Genomic DNA, 23437 nt, shown 5'->3' on the forward strand with positions numbered 1-23437 from the left:
CGGCGTATTTTACGGGGGCAGGAGGCCCATAACTTTAATGAGTGGCGGTGCAAAACAAATGTTGAGTCCTAAGGCACCTTTAAGACCAACAAAGTTTTATTCAAGGTGTGAGCTTTCGAATGCACGCACACTTCTTCAGACACATTGGAATTGCTGCAGGGAATATTTTACGCTGGTGGTGCAGTTACAAGATCCTTAGAACTGGAAGTTAAATCTTTATTCTTATTTATTTATTCTTGTTTATTCTCACTGCATCAGACTAACAACGCAATCCTTTGCAGAGAGCTACTCGACTCCACTCTAAGAAAACATTCTATACCAGGGGTGGCCAAACTGTGGCTTGGGAGCCACATGTGGCTCTTTCACACATATTGTGCGGCTCTTGGAACCCCCACCACCCTGTCAGCCAGCTTGAAGAAAGCATTTCACTCTTTAAATCATTCTCCAAGCCAAGCCAGCTTTATTTAAAGAGTGCATTTAAAAGTTGCTTTCTTTCCCTCCCTCCCTGTCTTGCGGCTCTCAAACATCTGACGTTCATGTCCTGCGGCTCTTAAAACATGACAATGTTTCTATGTGGCTCTTACACGGAGCGAGTTTGGCCACCCCTGCTCTATGGATAGCACTCTTTGGAAACGCAACCCCCACAGTGCAGCGCGTGCCCAACGCGAAGCGCTCAACGAAACCGGAGCCCAGATGCATCTTGGGTGTTGTAGTGCAGCTTGGCTAGCGACCTAGCGCGGGTTCTTCCTCTGCCCTCCATACGTGTCCATTAGGAGAAGGCGGGGGAACGTTCCCGGCGTTCCTCTCACTTCACCGCCAACGAGGGGGGCGGGAATGCTTTCTTTGTAGCGTGGAACTCTGGGAATTGTAGTTTCGGCGCGGGCACGACGGGGACCCCCCAGGAGAAGCGCAAAAGGCGGCGTTTCGTAGCGCCGCTTCCCTGCAGCCGGATGTCTCCGTCGCCTGCTCTGTGAAGGGCTGCAGGCGAGGAAGACAGCGAGCGCCTCCCTGGAGGGAGACAGTTGCTTCTTGTTTCCTCAGCAGACCGAGGAGGAGGAGGGATGATGGAGGCGGCTTGGCGCCAGGGTGGCCGCGGGAGAGGAAGGGGTCGAAGCGGAGCCAACCCCGCAGGGAACGGACCTGGTGGCCGGGGAAGGGGAAGAGGAGCGGGAGGCGCCCAGACCCCCAGCAGCGTCCCGGGAGCCAATGGTGAGAACGCGCCTCCCTCAGGATTTCTGCCCCAGGCCAGCCCGAGGAACGCTCCGGACGCGCCTCAATTCATTACATTTTAAATTACAAGCCGGCAGCCGGATATTTATTTATTCGTTTCAGATTTCTTCCAATGCAAGCGTGAGAACGCCTCTTATTACTGATATTCTTGGCGGGGTGAACTCGAAGGTCCTTCCCAGCTGTTCCTGGAAGGGCATTTCCCTGAGCAAAGGGCAGCAGTCCGTGAGGTCTGAAGCCGCTTTGGGGGAGGCGTGGAGGGTTTGTGGTTTTCCCCAATTTCACAGGACAAAATCTCGTTTCCAGATTTTGGGGGGCTTGAGATGAGGGGGTTGTTCCCAACTTTGTTGGGGATTTTTTGAGAACAGGTAGTGGGCGCTACCACAAAATGGCTGCCACGGGGGCCCTTTCAATCACAAAAGGTACCATTAGGCTCTACTAAGGTTTCAAGGCAAGCATCTTCCTTCAGCGGAGGCAATCTGTTTCCAAACCGGTGCTTCTCCGTGCAGACAGAAAAGCAAGGCTGCCTCATTTGTTCTGAAATGCACCATCTTCTGCTCCAGTGAAGTGGAGACAAGCTAGGGCTGGCTCTTCACATTGGGGGACGTGGCAAGTGGGCACTAGGGACTCGGCACCCACAAGCATCTTAGGGGCCACTTAGATGATGACAACTTGTATGTGGGTCAGATTGGGATGTCAGGACAGCCCCAAGGGCAATCTGACCCAGATGGGTTTCTCTGATGGGCTTCTGTAATTGTGACGATGGGTTTAGGCTTCTCCTGCAGTGCTGTTGCTGCCTGGATCTTAACTGAGTGGGCCCCACTTGGCTCTCTTGTTTCTGGCTGCTAGTTGCTCTCAGGGTGGTTGCCTATTCGGAACTTTCCTGGTAAGACCAGTCCACCTCTGGTTGTATTCCGTATATCAGAGGTGGCCAAACTTGCTTAATGAAAGAGCCACATAGACTAAATGACAGATGTTTGAGAGCTGCAAGACACGAACGTCAGATGTTTGAGAGCCACAGGAAGAAAAGATGGGGGAGAGAGAGGGGAAAAGAAAGCAACTTTAAATGCATTCTCCAAGCTGCCAGTTGGCTTGGAGAAGTGATTTAAATACAGTAATGCCTTCTCCAGGCTGGCCAATGGAGTGGTGGGCAATGTTCCCTCTAAGCTGCAGAGTCTCGTGAGCAAAAATTCTGCTTTGTGAACTACTGACATTAAAGTTGTGAGCTACTGCGTAAATTAGTGTGCTCTGGGATCATCCTTCCTGAGCTAAGACAAAAATGTGTGAGCTAGAGGCTGAAAATCAGTGAGATATCTCATGCTTAGAAGGAACATTGGTGGTGGGTGCTTTGAAAGACACACAATATGTTTAAAAGAGCCACGTGTGGCTCCCGAACTGCAGTTTGGCCACCCCTGCCATATGTACTATGTATTAAGATGAAATAAGAACATATCCACAGTGAAAAGTTTCAGTATATTAATCAGGTTCATCTCATTGTATCCACTTGGCATTCCAGCCTTTTGAGTTTCATCAGGCGTAGCTCATGCACCTGTCTGAAAAATTAGAAATATACTGAGTTTTGCACCTGATATTCACTTTGTGCTTGAATGCTATTGTTGTGGAAGCACAGAATTCACTCTTGATTGCATGCTTCCCCAGGTGGCTGTTACTTCAGTGGTGCTCTTCAGTGCTTTGATCTCTCAGCTCACATTAGTTCCTGCTTGCTCTGTGGGTAGGAAGGACCCAAGGGGTTGCGTAAATTGATGATGGCTTGGTGTGCTTGCCTCAAAGACTTAAGTGATACTCCCCCACTCCCAGATGGTTTCTGATTGTTCATTACGATGCTGTTTTTTAGAATGAGATTCTCTTATTGGTTTATCTAGAAAGAGAAACAGAGAAAGCACATTTCTAGAAGACACCATTCTTCAGACTGTCCTTCATTCAGACCACCTCTTTAAAACAGGGGTGTCAAAGTCATTTGTTGTGAGGGCTGGATCTGACATAAATGAGACCTTGTCAAGCCGGGCCACGTGTGTCATAAAATGTAATTCCACGTAGTAGAGATATAAACTTTATAAAGAGCACAGACAAACACAATTTTTTAAAAAAAGAAACCTAAAATAAAACATGCTTAAAGTATTAGCACTCTTGCAATATTGTGGTCAGTATCAAAGCAAGCTCTTCCTCCCCAAGGGAGGAGCCTCAGCCAATGGGGAAAATAGAGGCCTTGCTCTGTAGCTTCTGTGCAATTGAGAAATCTTGGCAAAGCAAGCTATGACACAGGAAGAAGCAAGAGAGAGGGAGAAGGAAGCATACTTGCTCGTGGGCCTGATAGGAGCCCTCCGGGAGTGGATCCAGCCCCTGGGCTGTAATTCGACATCCCTGCTTTGAAGAATGTTAAGGGAGCCAGTGTGTTGTAATAGTTAAAGTGTCAGACTAGAATCTGGGAGATTCACATTTAAATCCCCACTCTGCCACTGAAACTTGCTGGAAGGGCCAGTCATGCACTTGTAGCCCAACTACCTAACAGGGTTGTTGTGAGGATAAAAAAGCAGCTTACCATCGCTAATTCTGTGAAGATTTTTGAGCTGTGGTGGCAGCTGCTGCCAGCCTGACACTTTAAAAAATCTGTGCAGCCAATCAAATAGCCCATGGCCAGCTGGGCAAAAGCTCCACCTAGCCTCGCCTGCTTTCTAAGAATGAGCTCCAGGAAGAGTGTGAGCTGGCACCCACGGGCATGACATTGGACCCCTTTATTATATTAATGATCACTGTAGTGAGTCAGTGCATCTTCCTCCCTCCCCATTTGCTATTTCAGTCTATTGGTTTCTTCCAGTTCATATACCTGTGTGTCTTTTCCCATTCAGTTAAACAGTAAAGTGTTCTCCAAGGTTTTGGAGTTTATCATTTTGCTGTTTCCATATAATCCATAATCTGTTTAATATCTTTAAGCCATTTAGTCAAATCAAAAACAGTTTTTAGAAACAACTATTTGGGAAAATTGAAAAGGAAAAAAACCCCATAAAATACAAAGGCATTAGGAAGATACGAAATTCTTGACACTTCTGTTGAATTTCTTTTATTGTGTGCTTTCTTGGAGCTTTCATTAACACAGTCCTTCTAGATTATTTATTTGTTGCCTGTTTCATTTATGACTGTGTACAGTTCTTTAGTATGCTTTCATACAGGCTGCAGATTAGAAGATCAGAAGATTTCTTGTTATCTTGATGAGTCAACAATCAGTAGGTGGCATATCTCCCCCCCCCCCCCCGAATTTGAAAATGGTAACATATTCCATCAATGTGTCCTTGCCAATTTGGATCCAAAGCAGCTTATCACATTATTCTCCCCTCTTCCACCTTATCTTCACAACAGCAGCCCTGTGAGGTAGATTAGGCTGAGGGTGTGTGATGAGCCCAAGCTCACCTGATGAACTGCTGTGACAGAGTGCCGATTAGAGCACAGTTGTTCCAGGTTCTGATTGGATGTTCTAACCCAGGGGTGTCAAGCATGCAGTCCGGGGGCCAAATCAGATCAATTCAGTCACTAAACGGAAGGTTTAGTTCTGGGGTGTTGATCTCATTTGTTATGAAGGCTGGATCTGACATAAATGAGACCTTGCCGGGCCAGGCCATGTCGGGCAGGGCTATGTGTGTACCTATTAAATATTAGATAGCAGAGATACAAATTTTTATAAAGAACATTAATACAAATATATATGTTTTAAAAAACTTAAAACATGCTTAAAACGTTAGCACTCATTGGTCTTAAAGATTTCTTTGTATTTCTCCCATGGGATCCAGGGAACTGGGCAAAGGAAGCTCTGACTCTTTCCTTCCTTCCCCAGGGGACTGGGGGGGGAGCCTCAGCCAATAGAAGGAGGAGAGGCTTGGCTCAGTAGCTCTGCTGTGCGATCGAGAAAGCCTGGCAAAGCAAGCTCTCCCTCCCCCCTTCCTCCCCAAGGGAGGAGCCTCGGCCAATGGAGAAAACAGAAGCTTTGCTCTTTAGCTCTTGTGCAATAGAGCAAGCCTGGCAAAGCAAGCTGTAATGCAGAAGGAAGCAAGAGAGAGGGGACAAGGAAGCAGACGACAGCCAGTTGCTTGGGGGCTTGAGAGGAGCCCTCCAGGGGCCTGATTCAGCCCCTGTACCGCATGTTTGACACTCCTGGTTTAGTTGATGATAAGCTGATGGTAAGATAAGATTTGAGAACATGTGTGTTGCATGGATAAGGCTGAGTTCAATCCCAAGTATATTCAATGATGATTTTGGGTAGCGGGCTCGCCGGGCTATGATCTCAGTTAGGAAAGAACCTTGCCATCATTTGGACTAAACAACAATCTCAGTCAGGGGTCTCCAAGATGGTACCCACTGATGCCTTTCCTAGTGTCCACCAAGTGCATTTAGAAAGTGCGGGAGGGGCTTGGATGTTTGTCCAACAGGGCTTTTAGTTTTCTGTGCAGAAGTCAGCCTGTTAAACAGAGTTTGTGTCTGAAATGTTGGAGAGTTACTGTTATATATACAACTAGGGGTGAAATTTTAGCAGGAGCTCCTTTGCATGTTAGGCCACACACCCCTGATGTAGCCAATCCTCCTGGAGCTTACAAAAGAGCCTTGTAAGCTCTTGGGGGATTGGCTACATCAGAAGTGTGTGGCCTGATATACAAAGGAGCTCCTGCTAGAATTCCACTCCTGTGTACAACCTTCCTCTCTGACATTTTTTGGTTGGCTGTGCCTCTTTTTGCAGCCAGTTTGTCATTATCCGCATTGTCCTGTGTCAGAATTCCAAAGGTATCCTTGGTCTTAAAAGGTTGGGGACCCCTGATCTAGATGAAGCAGCTGGCTGATGCATGTGTTAGGTGGTAGCCTTCTACTTCAGTTAACCCTCCTTGCCCAGCCCCTAAAAACATTTTGCCTATGCAAGCATGTGCTTGAAACTCTGGGGAAGCAGCTAAGAAGGGCTGATTTGGTGTGGGGAAATAGTTTAAGAACTCTTCCCTCCATGTAGCTGTTCTTCTCTAAATCCCCTTCCTGAAGCAGCCTTTCCTAGGGGTAGGAAAGGACTGTCAGTTCAGTTTCACTGATTTGGCTGTACCAAGGAACAATGATTTTGCACTGACCTTATTTGCTCTCTCCCTCCCCTTTTTTTTTGTTTTGTTGTAGATGTGTGTGTTTATATGTGTGTTTTGTCTTGACAATGCCTTATTCTATGCATATGCATAATAATAACCTCAATTCTAAGTTGACAGCACTAGTCTAGTTTGAGCTTCAAAATCTGTTGACATTTATTTTATGACTGCATTGGATTCCTCAGTATATGGAGAACATTTTATATGTATGGTTAATTAATATCTTAATAAACATCTTGAATTTGAAAAATGATTAGAGACTAACACATCTTTACTCTGGTTGCATAGAGCTATACTTAACAGATGCTAGTTTCATAACAAAGTTTCAGAAGTTAGTAACTTGTAGTAAGAGAAGAAGCAAAAATGGTTTGCTAATGATTATGTCAGTAAAATGCTGAACAGCAACAAAGAAAGGTGTATCATATTTTTCATGGAGTCTGACCCTGCACACACACCCTGCACGCACGTGTGGGTGTGTATATATATGTGTGTGTGTGTATATGTGTATATATATATATGCAATTGGGGAGGGTGGAATACATTGTATTACTGTTGGGCACTACTAATAAACTTTGTTAAGGTTTGTATTATTTATTCTTGTTATTTTAAACAGAATTAGCTTCTCAGAAGAAGTTTGATGAAATTAAGAGAGCTAATCAAGCAGCAGCTAAAAGGCTTGTTGAAGACCAGTTTAGTTCCTCGTCTGAAGATGATGACGATGAAGATGCTGAAGGAAAACACGGGAAAATATTGGCCAAAACATTTACAACTTACACTAATCAAACTGGTAAAGTCTTATATGTTAACTTTGTTTTGCTAAAATAGCAGTTTTATGAGAGCTGAACTTAATAGTATTCTTCAGACAATAATTTTGATAGTTGATACGGTAACACAATTCTTATTTCAGTGTTTTTTTTCAGGCACAAAGCGTTTACTGAAACTGTTGAACCTGTTGAAGAGACTAAAATTTAATGTTAAACCTCTATTCCCCCAGCTTAATCTGAGATGCAAAAATCCCTTTATTATGAGAGTTCTGTATCTAAAAATAGTTAATTGCGAGACTGTGGTTTGACAGTAGCACCATGTTACTAATGCACAGAAGGAAGTTTTTAAGTTATTTGTGTCTTGGATTTTATACCTTTTACTTGAAGAGAAACCATTAGTAGTACATCAGAAGAATAAAAAAATCTCTGCCCTAGTGGGGGTTTGTATGAAGATATTAAATAAGCCTATATCGCCTACTCTTTTTAAAGAAACTATTAGAGGTCTGTGCTGCAAGGTGGTACCAAAACCGATATCGCTATGGTGACGTTCTCCCTGCCTGTTATAATATCTTAAAAGTTTCTGGTGGCATCCCTATGGTTGGAATAATGGGTACACTGGCTATAAACTAGAATCTTTGGCTTCTCTGTGGAAATAATTTGAGACTGGATATGGTTATTTAATTATTCTCTAGCTGGTAAAACTACAGCGACAGCAAAAAAAGAGTAATGGTTAGCACAAGAATGCTGATTTTGACTCACCAATGCTTAGTGAATAAGAGTGGAAGAGCCCATTATAAGTTGCAGAATGCACAACTTTTGTACATGTGCCACTTTCCCTTCAAAGCATCAACAGATGTTAGGATGGCATTTTTATATCAAAATGATGCTTCATGAACAAACCCTTGATTATCCTTCAGCATTAATATTATAGCATGTTTTGAAACTAAGCTAAAATGCTATTCGCTGCTGCTTATAATAGTCATCTTGTCTTATTCAAAGATGGTGACACACATGAATTGGATCGCACAAAGCAATACATGAACGAGGCTTTTCAGTCCGGAGCGATGACATGCTTGATTTGTATTGCTTCCGTAAAGAGAAACCAAGCTGTAAGTATCATGCATAATGGGAATGTGTTATAGTACCACTTCTTTCTGTATTTACTGTCCCGTTGGAATGTCTCCAGTCAACTGAGAAGGGCCTCTGGACAGCTTCTCTTTTGATCCCAGGCCCAAACAGAAAGCATATAAAGAGAACTCCCTCAAGATCTATATCCCCACTCTACCTTTGAATTTCTTCCCATTTCAAAAGTCTGAAGACATGTTAAATATCTTCTGGAAGGAAGGCCAAAAAAATTAAATTAATTTTTTTTAAATCTCTTTTTTGTCATCTGGGGTGAGCAACATGAATGGCATTTTAGTATTAAAATGTAATTTTAATGATGTGAATTCTGGTCCAACCTCAGCTGCATTTTGTTGTGATTATTGAGGGTTTCTCCACACAAATGAGACTTCTTGGTTGGTTGGTTGGTTGACTGGCAAGAGATCCCTTTACAATTGGGTTTACCCGTTCTAATAGTTAAATTCATTAGCCCAATCAGGAGCAACCCAGTTGGTTTGGAAGGGAACTTTTATCTATAGCTTTCTTTTCTCACTGAGACTCAAGGTGGGTTACAGAATAAAGGCAATGTACTCCTAAAGCTCCTTGACTTGCATGGCCCAGGCTAGGTCAATCTCATCAGAACTCAGAAGCTAAGCAGGGTTGGCCCTGGTTTGCACTTTGGATGAGATACTACCCTACACAGAGGTAGGCAATAGCAAACTACCTCTGAAGGTCTTTTGCCTTGAAAATCCACCAGGGGTCACCATAAGTTGGCTGCAACTTGACATTGCTTTCCACCGCTCCTAAAGCATAAGACATCCAGTGAACGATGCAAACTGTATTGCTTGATGAGCAAAGTAACAAAGGTTATATAATTTTATGCTTATATTAAGGTAGCAAGACTGCTGCCAGTTTAAAAAGCTAATTTCTGTCTTCATTTTGCCGTGCGTCCCTTGAGCAAAAAAAAAAAAAAAATCAGCAAAGTGAATTATTACCAGCATAGGTGTTTAAGTGGAAATATAAACCACAGTGCATGATGCAGTATGGCCTAAATGCTCCTGAGCCAAAAAAGTTTCTCAGGCCAACTTCCTGATGAAGTTCTGCTCCATTTATGTGGTTAAAATCTAGCAGGACCTCCGAGTGACAGCCCTGGAACAGTGGTGTCTCTAGGGACTATTGAGAAGCTCAATAAAATGTCCCTTTTCCAGAAAGGACTTTTGTAGACTTACTATGGTGTGTGATCCTTGTTATATGGAATTTGATATTTTAATTTTTCGTATTGGATCGGATCCCGCATATACAGTTTCGTATAATTTTTCCTCCTTCTGTGGAAGCAGTCTTTGATGCATGAGGCATCAGGAAAGCTCCTTCTGATAGAGAAAAGTTGAGAGCCAGTTTGGTGTAGTGGTTAAGTGCGTGGACTCTTATCTGGGAGAACCGCATTTGATCCCCCACTCCTCCACAGGCAGCTGCTGGAATGGCCTTGGGTTAGCCATAGCTATCGCAGGAGTTGTCCTTGAAAGGGTAGCTGCGGTAAGAACTCTTTCAGCCCCACCCACCTCACAGGGTGTCTGCTATGGGGGGAGAAGACATAGGAGATTGTTAAGTTGCTCTGAGTCTCTGGTTCAGAGAGAAGGGTGGGGTATAAATCTGCAGTATTCTTCTTCTTCTTGTCTGCTACTGGAACACATCCATAGTTGTGCCTCTTGTGGATTATTGTATTTAAAATGTGTCAGCCTACTGAAATCACACATGGAAAACAGAAATGTTTTGAAGAAATAAAGCTTGTCTGACTGCTGGATTATTCTGTATCTGTACAGAAAATCAAAAGGAACCTGCTTGTTGGGTACACTGAATCAGTAACAGATTTCCTAGAAAGGTCTGTAATGCATCATCTCTGTCTTCTAGGTTTGGAGTTGCTCTGGATGTTTCTGCATATTTCACATGCCTTGCATTCAGAAGTGGGCTAAGGATAGCGTTTTCCTAATATCTTCTCCCTTGACAGATGATGATTTTGGAAAGAAGGATTATCAGTGGCCATGGTGAGCTTTTCAAGGTTTATTTTGAAAGCCTGCTTGGTGTGGTGGAAAAATTGAGCAATAGCTTTGAAACGTTATTTGAAATATCTGTAGCCATAACAGAGAAATTTTAACCTGTAGTGACAGGAACTTATTTGTATAATAATAAATTGAGCAGTGATTCCCCCCCTCCCTAAGAATTGCTAGCAAAAATAAAACAGCCTCATTTTGCTTTAAATGCAGATGTCACAGAGGAAAATGATGAGATGGAAAGTTCATTTGGTGTTATGTATTCTCATCTTCACCAGGCTAAAATAAGTCCAAAAACATACTGTGCATGTGCGTGGAAGATGCGGTATACATCCCTCTGGCAATTAATTGTAGCAGGGCTTGCATTAAGGAATAGCTGTTCACAAGATTCATCCCCCCCTTGGTGAGGTTAATGGTTGTGCCCAAAGTTCTGTAAGTTTCCTCTTCTACTGACATTTTTGGAATTCCCAGTTGTACTCCTGGCCAAATGCATTCACAGCGTGGATGCTATTGTCAAGTTTCAACAGGCATGCAGGAACAGAGATAGTGGAGTCCCCAAGAAAAAGCACTGCAATGTTTGTGTTGCAGTATAGATAAGCCCTGGTGAAATGTCTGTTACTGCTGATAGATTTCTGGAGTGTCAAGCTTCAGTCTTGTGCTCTGTTGGTAAACTCTGGACTTTGGAGAGCCAAGTCTGCCATCTGTGTTATAATTGAGTCTTAGCACTCATGTTGGCATGTCGTAAGTGTGGCCTTATCATTGCAAGTGGCCCGATCAGTGTTTCTAATAAAGTATTGTGCTTGAATTTAATTTCAGTGCACTCTCTCTTTAAAAAATCTTCCCTGTTCTAGTCCAAAATGTAGGTTTGAGTACAAGCGATCAGATATTCCCACTCGATATTACTGCTACTGTGGAAAGGTGGAGGATCCAGCACTGGACCCTTGGCTAGTTCCGCATTCTTGTGGCCAAGTATGTGAGAGAGATTTCAAGCCTCCCTGTGGACACAAGTGCCTGCTACTTTGTCACCCAGGTATGGAATATTTGGTAACTGTTCTGAGCTGCTTCAAACAGTAGGACTGTCTGGATTTAAAAGTACAGGTCTACACTTGAGAGAACTAGCTTTTGAATCCGGTAAGATGGAAAGTTATCAGTCAGTGAAAGCTTTAAGGTGCTAGCCGTTTAAGAGCGATGTATTATATACATGGGCAGTTCTCATGTTGTTTCCGCAGGGAGCTGAAGGCGGTATATGTAGGACTTTATATTGCTTCATCCTCACAACAGTCCTGCGTGGCGTGCTAAACTTAAGAAAGAGTGACTAACCTAGAGCTGCCCAACTAGCTTCATGTTTAAGCGGAGGATTTTCTTGGTCCTTGCTATTGCTTACATAACTTGCTACATAACTAAGTTTGATGGCTTGTATAGGAATGTCAGTCCCTTGATCCTGTTTCTGCTGATTTCTCTAGGTCCTTGTCCACCGTGTCCTAAGATGGTCTTAACAACCTGCTACTGTAAAAAGGCAAAGCCAGTGCCACGGAGGTGCAGTACAAAAGAATGGTCATGCCAGCTGCCCTGTGGTCGAAAACTGCCCTGTGGACAGCACAGCTGTGAGAAACCTTGCCATCCAGGTGGGTGTCATGTTGTCTGAGTTTGTGAGAGATATTTGTTTTCTCTTTCTTTTCTCCCCTCTGGAGACTGTAGAATCAAGGGTGGGGGCTGGGTGTCCTTGCTAATTGTTACATAGTTTGGTAATGTTGATGAGGTGTGTCGGAATGGATCTGTTCATGCTAATCATAGACTTCACCTTGCTTTAGGAGACTGTGAACCCTGCCCAAGAGTTAGCAGGCAAAGTTGTGTCTGTGGAAGGCAAGTAGCAGAGAGACTTTGTGCCAGCCCTTTGTGGCAGTGTGATCAGGTGAGCTCCCTTAGAAGTTTTCTTTTGTAGTTTGTCATTAAATATATAGAGCTCCGATTTATGGGGAAGGTGGAGGATCTCTGTGAAGAATCTTGTGTGCAAATGTGAAGAAGGAACTTTTTAAGATGTGAAACGATCAAAGTTAACATTGTTCATAATGCTAGTAATTTTAATCCTGTCTCAGATGTTCAGCAGGTCTATGTAAGCATCTGTGGGGTGGCTGGTGGGCTCAGCTAGGACTGAATGTGTTACCCAAATGGGCCACTTGCATGGAATGCCAGCACCTTTTGAAGGACACAAAAGGGAGATCCCAGAAGCAAGTTTGATGGCTTGTATAGGAGATCTTGATGGAGATCTTGGCGGAGAAAGAACCAGGAGGTCCAATATACTTGCCTCAGCATTCACATTTTGTACAGTGACGTAAACAACTTTTAGATAAGAACATAAGAGAAGCCATGTTGGATCAGGCCAGTGGCCCATCCAGTCCAACACTCTGTGTCACACAGTGACCAAAAAAACAGGTGCCATCAGGAGGTCCACCGGTGGGGCTAGAAGCCCTCCCATTGTGCCCCCCAAGCACCAAGAATACAGAGCATCACTGCCCCGGACAGAGTTCAAACAATACACTGTAGCTAGTAGCCTTTGATGAACCTCTGCTCTATATGCTTATCTAATCCCCTCTTGAAGCTGTCTATGCTTGTAGCCACCACCACCTCCTGTGGCAGTGAATTCCACGTGTTAATCACCCTTCGGGTGAAGAAATACTTCCTTTTATCAGTTCTAACCTGACTGCTCAGCAATTTCATTGAATGTCCACGAGTTAGATATGTGCAGATGCCTGTTCTGACATTAGTCCTTGGTTCTTATGACTATTAAGGGCGAGCTTGTCCACCAAATGGTGGTAGCAACCGTTTTGAACTGTTGCCTCTATACAGGCAACCCTTCTGTGAATTGCCACTGTCAGGTACATTGTGATGGCTGTTGGTAGTCCCTCCCCCCCCCTCCCCGCAGGAGGGGTATATATGACTGACCTTTCCATGCCGTTCCAGCTGTATTGTGACCTCACCTGTGCAAGGCACCAGCAGTTGCATGGCTGCAAGACTTCCCTATCAGATGCTTGGGGACATGGTTGACTGCATTAAAATTATAATTAAAACAGTTCCGTTCACCCAAAGTAGGCTTTTTAACACATCAACGACATGAGTATTCAGGTTCAAGTCAATAGTGGGTTAATCAGAAATGTTTCAGTGTTGACCTTAATGAGCTGCTGATCCACAGTATAATATTCAATGAAGTATCTGTAGGTCCCATTGTTCTTTGCATTGAGCTTTAATTCCTGCCTGTGTTTTCAGACCTACTTTTGGTGCTTAGTTATAAAACTGGAAGTGCCGCCAAACAGATGTGAAAATGATTGCTCATGATAAGATGATAAACACTCTCTTGTCTACTCCTCTTGGTGAAAGTGCTAATATAATTTTACTTATGTGTTATGGAGTAAGGTTTTTAGTTAAGATGTGGGGTGACATGATAGACGTTTACAAGTTTATACATGGAATAGAGAAGGTAGAGAAAGAAGTACTCCTTTCTCACAATACAAGAACTCGTGGGCATTCAATGAAATTGCTGAGCAGTCAGGTTAGAACTGATAAAAGGAAGTACTTCTTCCCCCTGGTTTGGTATAGTGGTTAAGTGTGCGGACTCTTATCTGGTAGAACCGGGTTTGATTCCCCACTCCTCCAGTTGCACCTGCCAGCATGGCCTTGGGTCAGCCATAGCTCTGGCAGAGGTTGTCCTTGAAAGGGCAGCTGCTGTGAGAGCCCTCTCCAGCCCCACCCACCTCACAGGGTGTCTGTTGTGGGGGAGGAAGGTAAAGGAGATTGTGAGCCGCTCTGAGACTCTTCGGAGAGGAGGGCAGGATATAAATCCAATATCTTCATCTTCTTCATCTTCTACCCAAAGGGTGATTAACATGTGGAATTCACTGCCACAGTGGGTGGCTGTGGCTACAAGCATAGACAGCTTCAAGAGGGGAATGGATAAGCATATGGAGCAGAGATCCATCAGTGGCTATTAGCCACAGCTTATTGTTGGAACTCTCTGTCTGGGGCAGTGATGCTCTGTATTCTTGTGCTGGGGGGCGGGGGAACAGTGGGAGGGCTTCTAGCCCCACTGGTGGACCTTTTGATGGCACTTGGTTTTTTTGGTCACTGTGTGATACAGAGTGTTGGACAGGATGGGCCATTGGCCTGATTCAACATGGCTTCTCTTATGTTCTTGTTATCTTCTCAGTGTTGAGAATCCACCTTTCCCCTTCCTATTGTGTTTTGCTGTATAAAGCAGTTGTGAATGCGTTAATTTGTTTCTCCTGCTTCCCCCAGCTTTGTCGCAAAACCTTACCCTGTGGTTACCATGCCTGTGAGCAGGTCTGTCATGCTGGCCCCTGTGGGGAATGTCCTCGATCCGGCAGAAGGTTCTGCCCGTGTGGAAAATCAAGCAAGTATTTTCTGCCTATTCATCGGTATACAGTGATCAGATTAGATCAAAGCAGTGAAGGTTGTAAAGTTGGCAGTAGTCCAGTTTAGGGTTTAGCAGAAAAAACCTTCAGGGTTTTTTCTTCCAATGAAATGAACAGGGTACAAGAAAACCCAGCTCACCTTTTTATTTCAATTGCATGCTAAATGGCAACTGCCAATGGTGTCTTTTTGTGTTGTCTTAGAATTTTCTTTGCCATGTACGGAGGATGTACCTACCTGCGGAGACAGTTGTGACAAAGTTCTCGAATGTGGGATCCATAGATGTTCACAGCGCTGCCATCGAGGTCCCTGTGAAACCTGTAGACAGGTTAATGTTTCCCTTTCTGCATTTCTGCATGTGTGCTTTTGAGTAATTTTCCTCACCAGCTCTTCTCTTTCACTTTGAGCTGATAGGGGTCTCATTCCTGCTGCCTCCATGGATCTCAAGCAGATATAAGTAATGAAGTTCAGTTTCTGTTCTTCAGAACCAGGAAAATATATACGTAACTTTTTGCTGTGTTGAGCTCATTACTTTTGGTCCTTATTTAAATGTAGCATGCTGTTTAAAATTATTGGCTCTTGATTGTATAAATTCAAAACACCCTTTCTCTATACCAAGGGTGGCCAAATTGTGGAGCCTCATGTGGTTCTTTCACACATGCTGTGTGGTTTCCAGAGGTTGAGGTTTACTCTTGAATAACTGTGCATAGTGTCAGGACCTCAGTCAGCCTCTGAGCACTGGCCCATAGGTAGGTGACTATTTCCACCGTGTGTGAAGTGGGGAAGGAGGGGGAAATAGGCAGGCTTGCAAGCTTTTCTCCTCCTCCATAGAGGTTGCCTGGAGACCTAGAGCAGGGATAGAGTCCTCAAGATCCAAAGGAGAAAACTGAGTACATAAGGTGGCTGCACCACGTAGTCCAGTATTAAGAGTTTTAATAAAAACGTGTGTGTAGTATTTGTTCATGTCTTGCAGCTCTCAAACATCTGACATTTATTCTTTGTGGCTCTTACATTAAGCAAGTTAGGCCACCCCCTGCGGGCCTAGACAATTCCATTTTAAGAGTGGCCATCAAATGTGCTTCGAAGGCATAGCACTGAAGGGAAGCTTTTGGTGGGGAAGAGCGGCAGACCTCTCTAACAATCTGGCAGCCACCTAACACTGTTCCAAGAAGACCCAAAGCAGATGTTTGAAATCTGGGGTGGGTGTGTGCAGCTCAGGAGCTACTGCTGGTGGTACCTGTCCCATCTAGTTTATACTTAGTCCTTCTTCCCCTGCTTGTGTCCTTTACCACTGCCCTGACTGCCAGTTACACGTGAGCTACCATTTTACTGTATTACAACATATGCCTTCCCAGCTTTGTTCTTTTGTGGTTATCTGTACTTGATTTTGTAGTTTTGCTACCTCTACGTAACTTTAGTTCTTATTGGCGATGGGGAGGTAAACAGTTTCTTGGCTTTACTCCTTTAGGAATTAGCAATTGTGGCAACCCCCTACCCTGCTAACATGATTTCTCTGACTTCCTGGTCTATGTATGGAGATGTATATTGTATATAAAGAGCTCTCAGGCAGGTGAATTTCCATCTGTGTTGTCATGGTCCCAAAACTGGTTTATCATATTCTCTGCTATTTCTCAGAAATTGAAGTCCTTGTATTGGGTCTGTTATCTTGACTACTTTGCCCTCCCTTCTGAACTTGCAGCTCCCTAGAGCAGCTGCCCCCAACCTTTTTGGCACCAGGGACTGGTTTTGTGGAAGACAATTTTTCCATGGACCGGTGGGGGTGCTGGGGTTTTTGCTGCCCCCATGCCCCATCCCTGCTCCCCATGGGGGTCTTTAACTGAGGGGTAAGCGAAGGTCACTGCCACACTTCTCCTTCCAGCCACCCAGGAACCGGGCGAATGAAAGAGGTAGTGCTTTGGAGTGAGGCTGCGCTGCCTCTTTCGTCTGCCTGGGACCTGGGTGGGCTAAAGGAGCAGTGTAGTGCTTCTGCCTTATGCCGCGGCCTGGTTGCTAACAGGCCATGGACCAGGACTGGTCCACGGCCTGGGGGTTGGGGACCCCTGCCCTAGAGTATGTTAGTCTTCTGTCCCATTTTTCTTCAGGCTTCTTGCCATGGCATGGTAGGAAGCATCTGTGCAGCTCAGCTGCCATAATCTAATCCCTATGTGCACTATTTCTTTCTCTCCTGAAGGCTCTTGCTTAACATTTTGACCCATGAGTTTTGTTGTCAGGATAACGGCATGTTATTGGTCAGGCTTTGCTTATGATTCTCGGGTTTGATTTCCTTCCCTTCGTGTTTTCCCCAGGAAGTTGAAAAGCAGTGCCGCTGTGGAAAGCATATGAAACAAATGCCCTGCCATAAACCATATTTTTGTGAGTCAAAGTGTGCAAAAATTCGTGACTGTCAGAAACATCAGTGCAAGAGAAAGGCAAGTACTAAAGATACATCAACACTATATTTTAGTTCCTGTTTCTTTGGTTCCTTTTCCTCAGATTCTTGCCTGAGAAAAAGCATCTATTCAGTTAAATACATGAGCATTTTTGAAAAAGCTGGAGCAGTTTTTTGACATACAGCATGCACTGTTTTGCTTTTCATTTCTGAAACTATGGTATATATGACGTATTTTTCCTTCTGTATTGCATTTCCGTTTGCTGTGAGAAAGAAATTTGGTTAGGAATAATCTGATTCAAGGATTGTATGTTTTTCTCTTTCCTACATTACTTAATGGTTCCAATGTAAAGCCAAACCACCTAGAAAAAGCTTCTGAGTAATGCATTTTCTCCTCTCCTTCCTTCAGTTTGCATATTATGAGTTAGTTACTTCCAAGGTGTTTTTTCCTTGCTTTGCAAAACTAGTGTCTGAACTAGCAAACTATCAGTGCCGTCCTAGGCAGAATTATGCCCTTCAAGCCCATTGACTTAAAGGGACTTAGCAGCATGTTATTTGCTAAGGATGGTACTGTATATGTTGTGCTTGCCCTACTGTGCAGTTCTGCAAACCATGCTTTCCAGCTTGTACATCTGCTTGTTCAGATGTAATGATAAGTGGTAGGCTCAAGGGGCCATGATATACAGAAGGTTCAGGTTGTAATGTAATTATGTAAAATTCAAATTAACAAGAAAACATAGGGACCATTCACTAGTTATGCTAAGCTAGTAAATGTCTATAATGGGTTCCCATTGGTACTGTAATGAGTAAGAAATCCCATGTCATTGTTCAGGCCAGAGGATACATAGTGTGAAACCTAATGAATCCTAGGTGGACAGTTTTCCATTGGTGTCTCCTTTTGAAGTTCTTTTGTTGGAGAGCTCTGTGACCTTCAGTCAGTGCCCCCAGTGAAGCTGAAATGTTTGCCCACTGATTTATGAGTATAGCGATTTTCAGTGGTGGATTTGTAACTCTTTATTCTTTCCCATTGGGACTGACCTGTTTGTCCAGGAAAGCTGTTGTTGACGCATGATGACATACATCATTTTGGAGGATAAGCAAGTGGATAAATGTAATATTTTATAACTGCATTGCCTGAGAAGGAAATTGGCATCTAGGCTTCTTGCAGTGTCTGACCCCTGTGTTTATGGCTCCTTGTTAGTAAGAAGCTGTCTTGGGTTAGGAGGCTGTCTTTAAGCAAAGAGAAGACTGATAAAAATTTTATTTATTTATATTTATTGGATTTATATCCTGCCTTCCCTGCCGAAGCAGGCTCAGGGCGGCTCACAGCAAATAAACCAAAACAATAAAACAACAGATAAACACTAGGATTTAACAATTAGGATAGATTAAGTAATAGCAATTAAAATAATTTAAAACAATTTAAAACCAGTTTTGGTGCTAATATAGTAGTTCCAATGTGTTCGGCAATGTTGGGCATCCTCTTATACTGTTCTTCAGTTGAAAGCGAGTTGAAAGAGTGCTTTTTTATAGGCCTTGTGGAACTGAGCAAGGTCCCGCTAGGCCCTTACTTCTTCCGGGAGTTGGTTCCACCAATAGGGGGCCACAAAAGCGTTGTAATCTGGGATCGTCTGAATATCAATGATGATGTTTTGGACTGGTTTGAACTGGGAATTTGTACATGGCATTTGAATATTTTTTGGACCCATCATTCTGGATCCCATCCAGTTCTACCAATATATTTCTTCTCTGTATACATTGGATATTGTAATCTTAAGGATGCCTGGGAAGAGAGGGAGGAGGACTATGTACTTCCTAGGTATATACATTAGTCCTTTAAATATGAAAGTCAGATACAATGGGAAAGCAATGAGATTATTGCTAGAACAAAATACAAATACCAGTTAGATTTGAGTCCAGTAGCACCATAGAGTCCAACAAGAGTTTCAGGGTGTAAGCTTTCGAGAGTCAAAGCTCCCTTTGCAAGTAGAGTAGAAATAGAGATCTGAATCCTCTTATCCTATTCAGAAGGTGGGGAGAGTGTTGTAAAGGATGCTTGTAAAGGGTGCAGTCTGAGGTATAATGTATGTTATAATCAGCTTGATTAGAGCAGAGGGGAAATGCAAGTACCAGTGCCTCTCAGATACATTTTTTTAAAGTCTTGGGAGACTTCCTGGTAGATAAGCAGTCATGAACTGACAAAATGTTTTATCCTTCAAAACATGTATTTGCAGTGCTGTCCTGGAAACTGCCCACCATGTGATCAAGTCTGTGGACGAACATTAGGGTGTCGGAATCACAAGTGCCCTTCGGTCTGCCACAGAGGTAAGAATGAGCAGTAAATTCCCCTTACGGATTATTTACTGCTTCTCGGACAAGATGTACTTTTAAATTTGCTCCATTGGGTCTTTGCCTGCAGATGTTATGGGAAACTTCTTGACTTTAAAAAAAAGTTAAATAAACTTTGTTTCCAGAGACCAAACTTATTTAAAGTTATTTAAATAAAGTTTCTAGCCTTTTGAGTTGGGAACTGAAATAGAAAAATGACAGCAAATGTTTGCGATCAGCTTCAGGTTTTTAATGGCTTTTATGATAACATCAGAGAGCAAGTGCAAGTTCATATTTGGCACTTACTGCAGTGATGAAAGTTACATGCCAGTGGTACTAGTGTAATTACTTATTACCCTTTTGCTTGTGGTATGCTTTGACTGTCTGAGGATGAGTTTTAATTCAACTAACCGGGTACTTTCGTATGTACCCTAATATAAGTTGCATAGTAGCAAAGCTGAGCATCCATTTCAGAATTTTAAAATTACTCTTGCAAATTTTCTCTGAATGTGAATTCTCTGAAATGTTTTTAGAGTACTCTGATGATTGCAGATAGCCTCTCAAATCAATCTATTTCCCAGAAATGGTTATTTGTACTATTCATTTTTTAGGTAGCTGCTATCCATGTCCTGAAACTGTAGATGTCAAGTGCAATTGTGGCAAAACTGTTCTCAAAGTACCTTGTGGTAGAGAACGTACCACCAAACCTCCCAGGTGCAAAGAGCTTTGCAGGTTAGTATAGTAAAAAAATAAATAAATCAGTGTGTGTTTTAAAATATACACAGTCAAGTTCCAGAGAGCAATTTTTAACACCTAGAGGTCATTCTGTAGAAAAATAGGTGGTGGAGCTCATCCAGGGATTGTTATGCAGCTGCACCTACTATTCAATGGACAAGGAGGTGGAACTCTAAGAAGGAGGAGGAGGAACTCTCAGAAAGGTTTAAGAGCTGTGCTCCTGTGAGCTCCCACTGAATCTGAGGCCTGAGAACACCAATTGAGTTAGTAAACCTGGGGTTTTTTAAAACTTTTTTTCTTCAAGTTATACATTTCTTTAGATACTGGCTACCATTTCCTTGATAAACATGTCAGGGTAATTTTGATGTATTTTTCAAAGTTCTTTTGCATAGTTCTGAAAGTATATTAAAATAAAACAGGATTGTTGTGTTCTGCCTTAAAAAGTGTCCAGGTACTATACCATTTGAACTCACCTATTCTATACCTGCAGTATAGTGCACATTGTAAGAATTTGCACTAAGTAAGGTGTTGGGTGGAAGTCGAATCTGGTCTTCTCCCAGCTCAGGCCCAGTACCTTACACTCTGTGCCACAGAACCAGCTGTGGCAGATTATGTAACAACAACACCAGTTTGGCGTAGTGGTTAAGAACGTGGACTCTAATCTGGGAGAACTGGGTTTGATTCCCCGCTCCTCCACATACAGCTGCTGTGGGTCAGTCACAGTTCTCTCAGAACTGTTCTCTCAAGAGCAATTCTCAAAGAGTTCTCTCAGCCCCACCTACCTCACAGGTTGCCTGTTGTAGGAAGGGGAAGGAGATTGTAAGACACTGTGATACTCTGAGTGAAGGGTGGGTTAGTTTAGTTTAGTTTATTGATATTACAGTCCTTAGACCAGATGTACATATATAAAAAGGGTGGGGTATAAATCAGATCGCTCCTCCTCCTGGGGTGTACTTTCTCTCCTGGTAGGGATCACCCAGCTAAGTGCCAGAAGATGATCCAAGCAGCCAGAATCACACCGTCTCAGGTCCTAAGAAGCTTGGGCTTGCAAACTGATTTCTCAGTCTGTTCAGCTTCTCTGCTTGTGAGGGTCCAGATTATAAACTTCATGCTTCTGCTTGCTCTGTCTCAGCCTTACTTCCTGAAACTTGACCCTGCCCACTCTGGATTGTTGGCTCTGCCCCTGCAGTTTGGACTGCTCCTTTGAACTCTTAAATCTCACCCTTAATTCAACCCTTCTCACCTCTGTACTGATCTCACCTGGGTGTCATGCTGCTGGTCCTGTGCCTTGAGTTGTATCCATGCTGCAGACATGTGAATTAGTATAAACAACTACAAAGAAATATTGCAAACCTGAAATCCAGAAGTAAAGACTGTCATGGTAGAGGATCAGGATTCAGAAATGAGAGAAACGTTACCCACTGTTGGTGGGATTGTGCTGTGGTAAAATCATTTTGGAAACTAATAGCAAAACAAATCAATGTTATTGCTCATTTTAATGTTCTTTTTCAAATAGAAATTCTGGTCTTGAACATATGGAATATAGGTACTCCATGACCAACCTTCTTAATAACTCTTTATGTACAGGGTAGTAATTGCAAAATTTTGGAAATCCTCTAAAAAATCTCACAAGTGGGGATTGGCTTCAAAAAATTCTGGAATTTTGTTTTTTTAGACAAAATCTCATATTCTCTTATCCAACAAGGAGGAGATATATTTGATTCTAAATTTGTGACAGTCTGGTTTCCAGTTATAGAATATTTAGCATCTAAAGAAAAATATAGTAATATGTTGGAAGTTATTAACATTATTTATTAAGCAGCTGTATTTGTTTAAAGTTTTTTTGAGAAAATAGGGACCAACTCGTTTATGTTTGTAATGCATAAGTTTATTTTCTCAAGTGTAATCCTTTCTCTCCTTTGACTTTATATTGTATACATATTAATATTCAATACAAATTTAAAGGGGAGAAAAGAAATTAAGAGAAGTGGAGTCTTACCAGCCACATGGGGACAAAGTTCTTCATTGAATGATCTTTCTCCATAGTAGCTGTGGAGTCTTTGCCAAACAGTGACTGCCAGTCAGTCAGTCAGTCAGTCAGTCAAAAAATTATTGTGTATAGCCATTGGCCGTTACAAAACAAAACAGAACCTGAACAACAAAGTTTCCAATCAACACCTTATATCGTCTTAGCTGCAAGGGCAGACAAAGAGACTCTATAGGACACATGAGCATCATTGTCAGATAACAGAAATATAATATTTTCAGTTTCTGAACGTGCTTTTAAGGAAGTTAGTACTCCAGGCAGAAATTTAATTTTGGGAACATTGTTGAGCAGACAGGATAGAATATAATGGGGGAGGTCCTCTATCATAGGTGAATACAGTGATTGCCTTTTTAGAGGTACTAGCTGCAACTCTGAGGATTAACAACTTGGGGAGCAGTGTTTGGTTTTTTATTTCCTTTTTTTACTACAGGACAAGTGCAGGAAATGGAGAGTGGGCACCAGCAGCCTCATCTCAGGTTGAAAACTTGGGGGAGTAATAGAGGTGCTATGAACTAGACCTGAAAACACAGAAAAAGAGTGAGGGGGTAGGCATGTGGGAAAGGGAGTTGAGGAGAATGAGACTGGAGTTTTGATTCTTGTGGGACAAGATGTATGCTTCTTGTATCAGATTGGTTTTCAGATGTTCCATAAGTTTCACTTGCTAATGTGGAGGGTTTAAAAGATTGGCAGACCTTGTTTTAATTTTATAATTGGGTAAATCTGTCAGTTCCTTTCTCTGTGTTGATTGCCTGAGCATTTTTGTTTGCGGCTTCTGCACAGGGGACTACCTTTACTTACCTTTTATTTGTACTTCGGATGACTTTTGGGATTTGCATATCCACTGAAAACAGTGTAATTTACAATGTAACTTGATTTATACCCTACTTAAATGAAAGATGCTTAGAAGATGCTTGAATTTAGAAGAAGAAGATGATATTGGATTTATATCCCGCCCTCCACTCTGAAGAGTCTCAGAGCGGCTCACAATCTCCTTTACCTTCCTCCCCCACAACAGACACCCTGTGAGGTGGGTGGGGCTGGAGAAGGCTCTCACAGCAGCTGCCCTTTCAAGGACAACCTCTGCCAGAGCTATGGCTGACCCAAGGCCATGCTAGCAGGTGCAAGTGGAGGAGTGGGGAATCAAACCTGGTTCTCCCAGATAAGAGTCTGCACACTTAGCCACTACACCAAGCTGGCTCTCTCTCTCTCTGGTGTTTAAACATGTGGATTTAAACATGTAGCAGATA

At 43.0% G+C, this 23437-nt stretch overlaps 1 protein-coding gene across 1 annotated transcript in view; it reads left to right on the top strand.

Annotated features, from left to right (window-relative positions):
• Window positions 1–934: 934 nt before the first annotated feature.
• The window catches only part of NFXL1 (nuclear transcription factor, X-box binding like 1), an 81699-nt gene continuing 59196 nt past the window's right edge, over window positions 935–23437 (top strand). The window contains exons 1-12 of the mRNA XM_060246296.1: window positions 935–1209; window positions 6967–7140; window positions 8117–8226; window positions 10127–10260; window positions 11118–11296; window positions 11730–11891; window positions 12078–12178; window positions 14557–14671; window positions 14895–15019; window positions 16998–17120; window positions 19315–19405; window positions 20020–20140. Of these exons, the coding sequence (XP_060102279.1) occupies window positions 1062–1209; window positions 6967–7140; window positions 8117–8226; window positions 10127–10260; window positions 11118–11296; window positions 11730–11891; window positions 12078–12178; window positions 14557–14671; window positions 14895–15019; window positions 16998–17120; window positions 19315–19405; window positions 20020–20140 (1583 nt within the window). The 5' untranslated portion in view covers window positions 935–1061. The remainder of the gene's footprint in view (window positions 1210–6966; window positions 7141–8116; window positions 8227–10126; window positions 10261–11117; window positions 11297–11729; window positions 11892–12077; window positions 12179–14556; window positions 14672–14894; window positions 15020–16997; window positions 17121–19314; window positions 19406–20019; window positions 20141–23437) is intronic.

This window comes from Heteronotia binoei, chromosome 9 (genome assembly GCF_032191835.1).
Source record: "Heteronotia binoei isolate CCM8104 ecotype False Entrance Well chromosome 9, APGP_CSIRO_Hbin_v1, whole genome shotgun sequence".
NCBI classification, from domain to species: domain Eukaryota; kingdom Metazoa; phylum Chordata; class Lepidosauria; order Squamata; family Gekkonidae; genus Heteronotia; species Heteronotia binoei.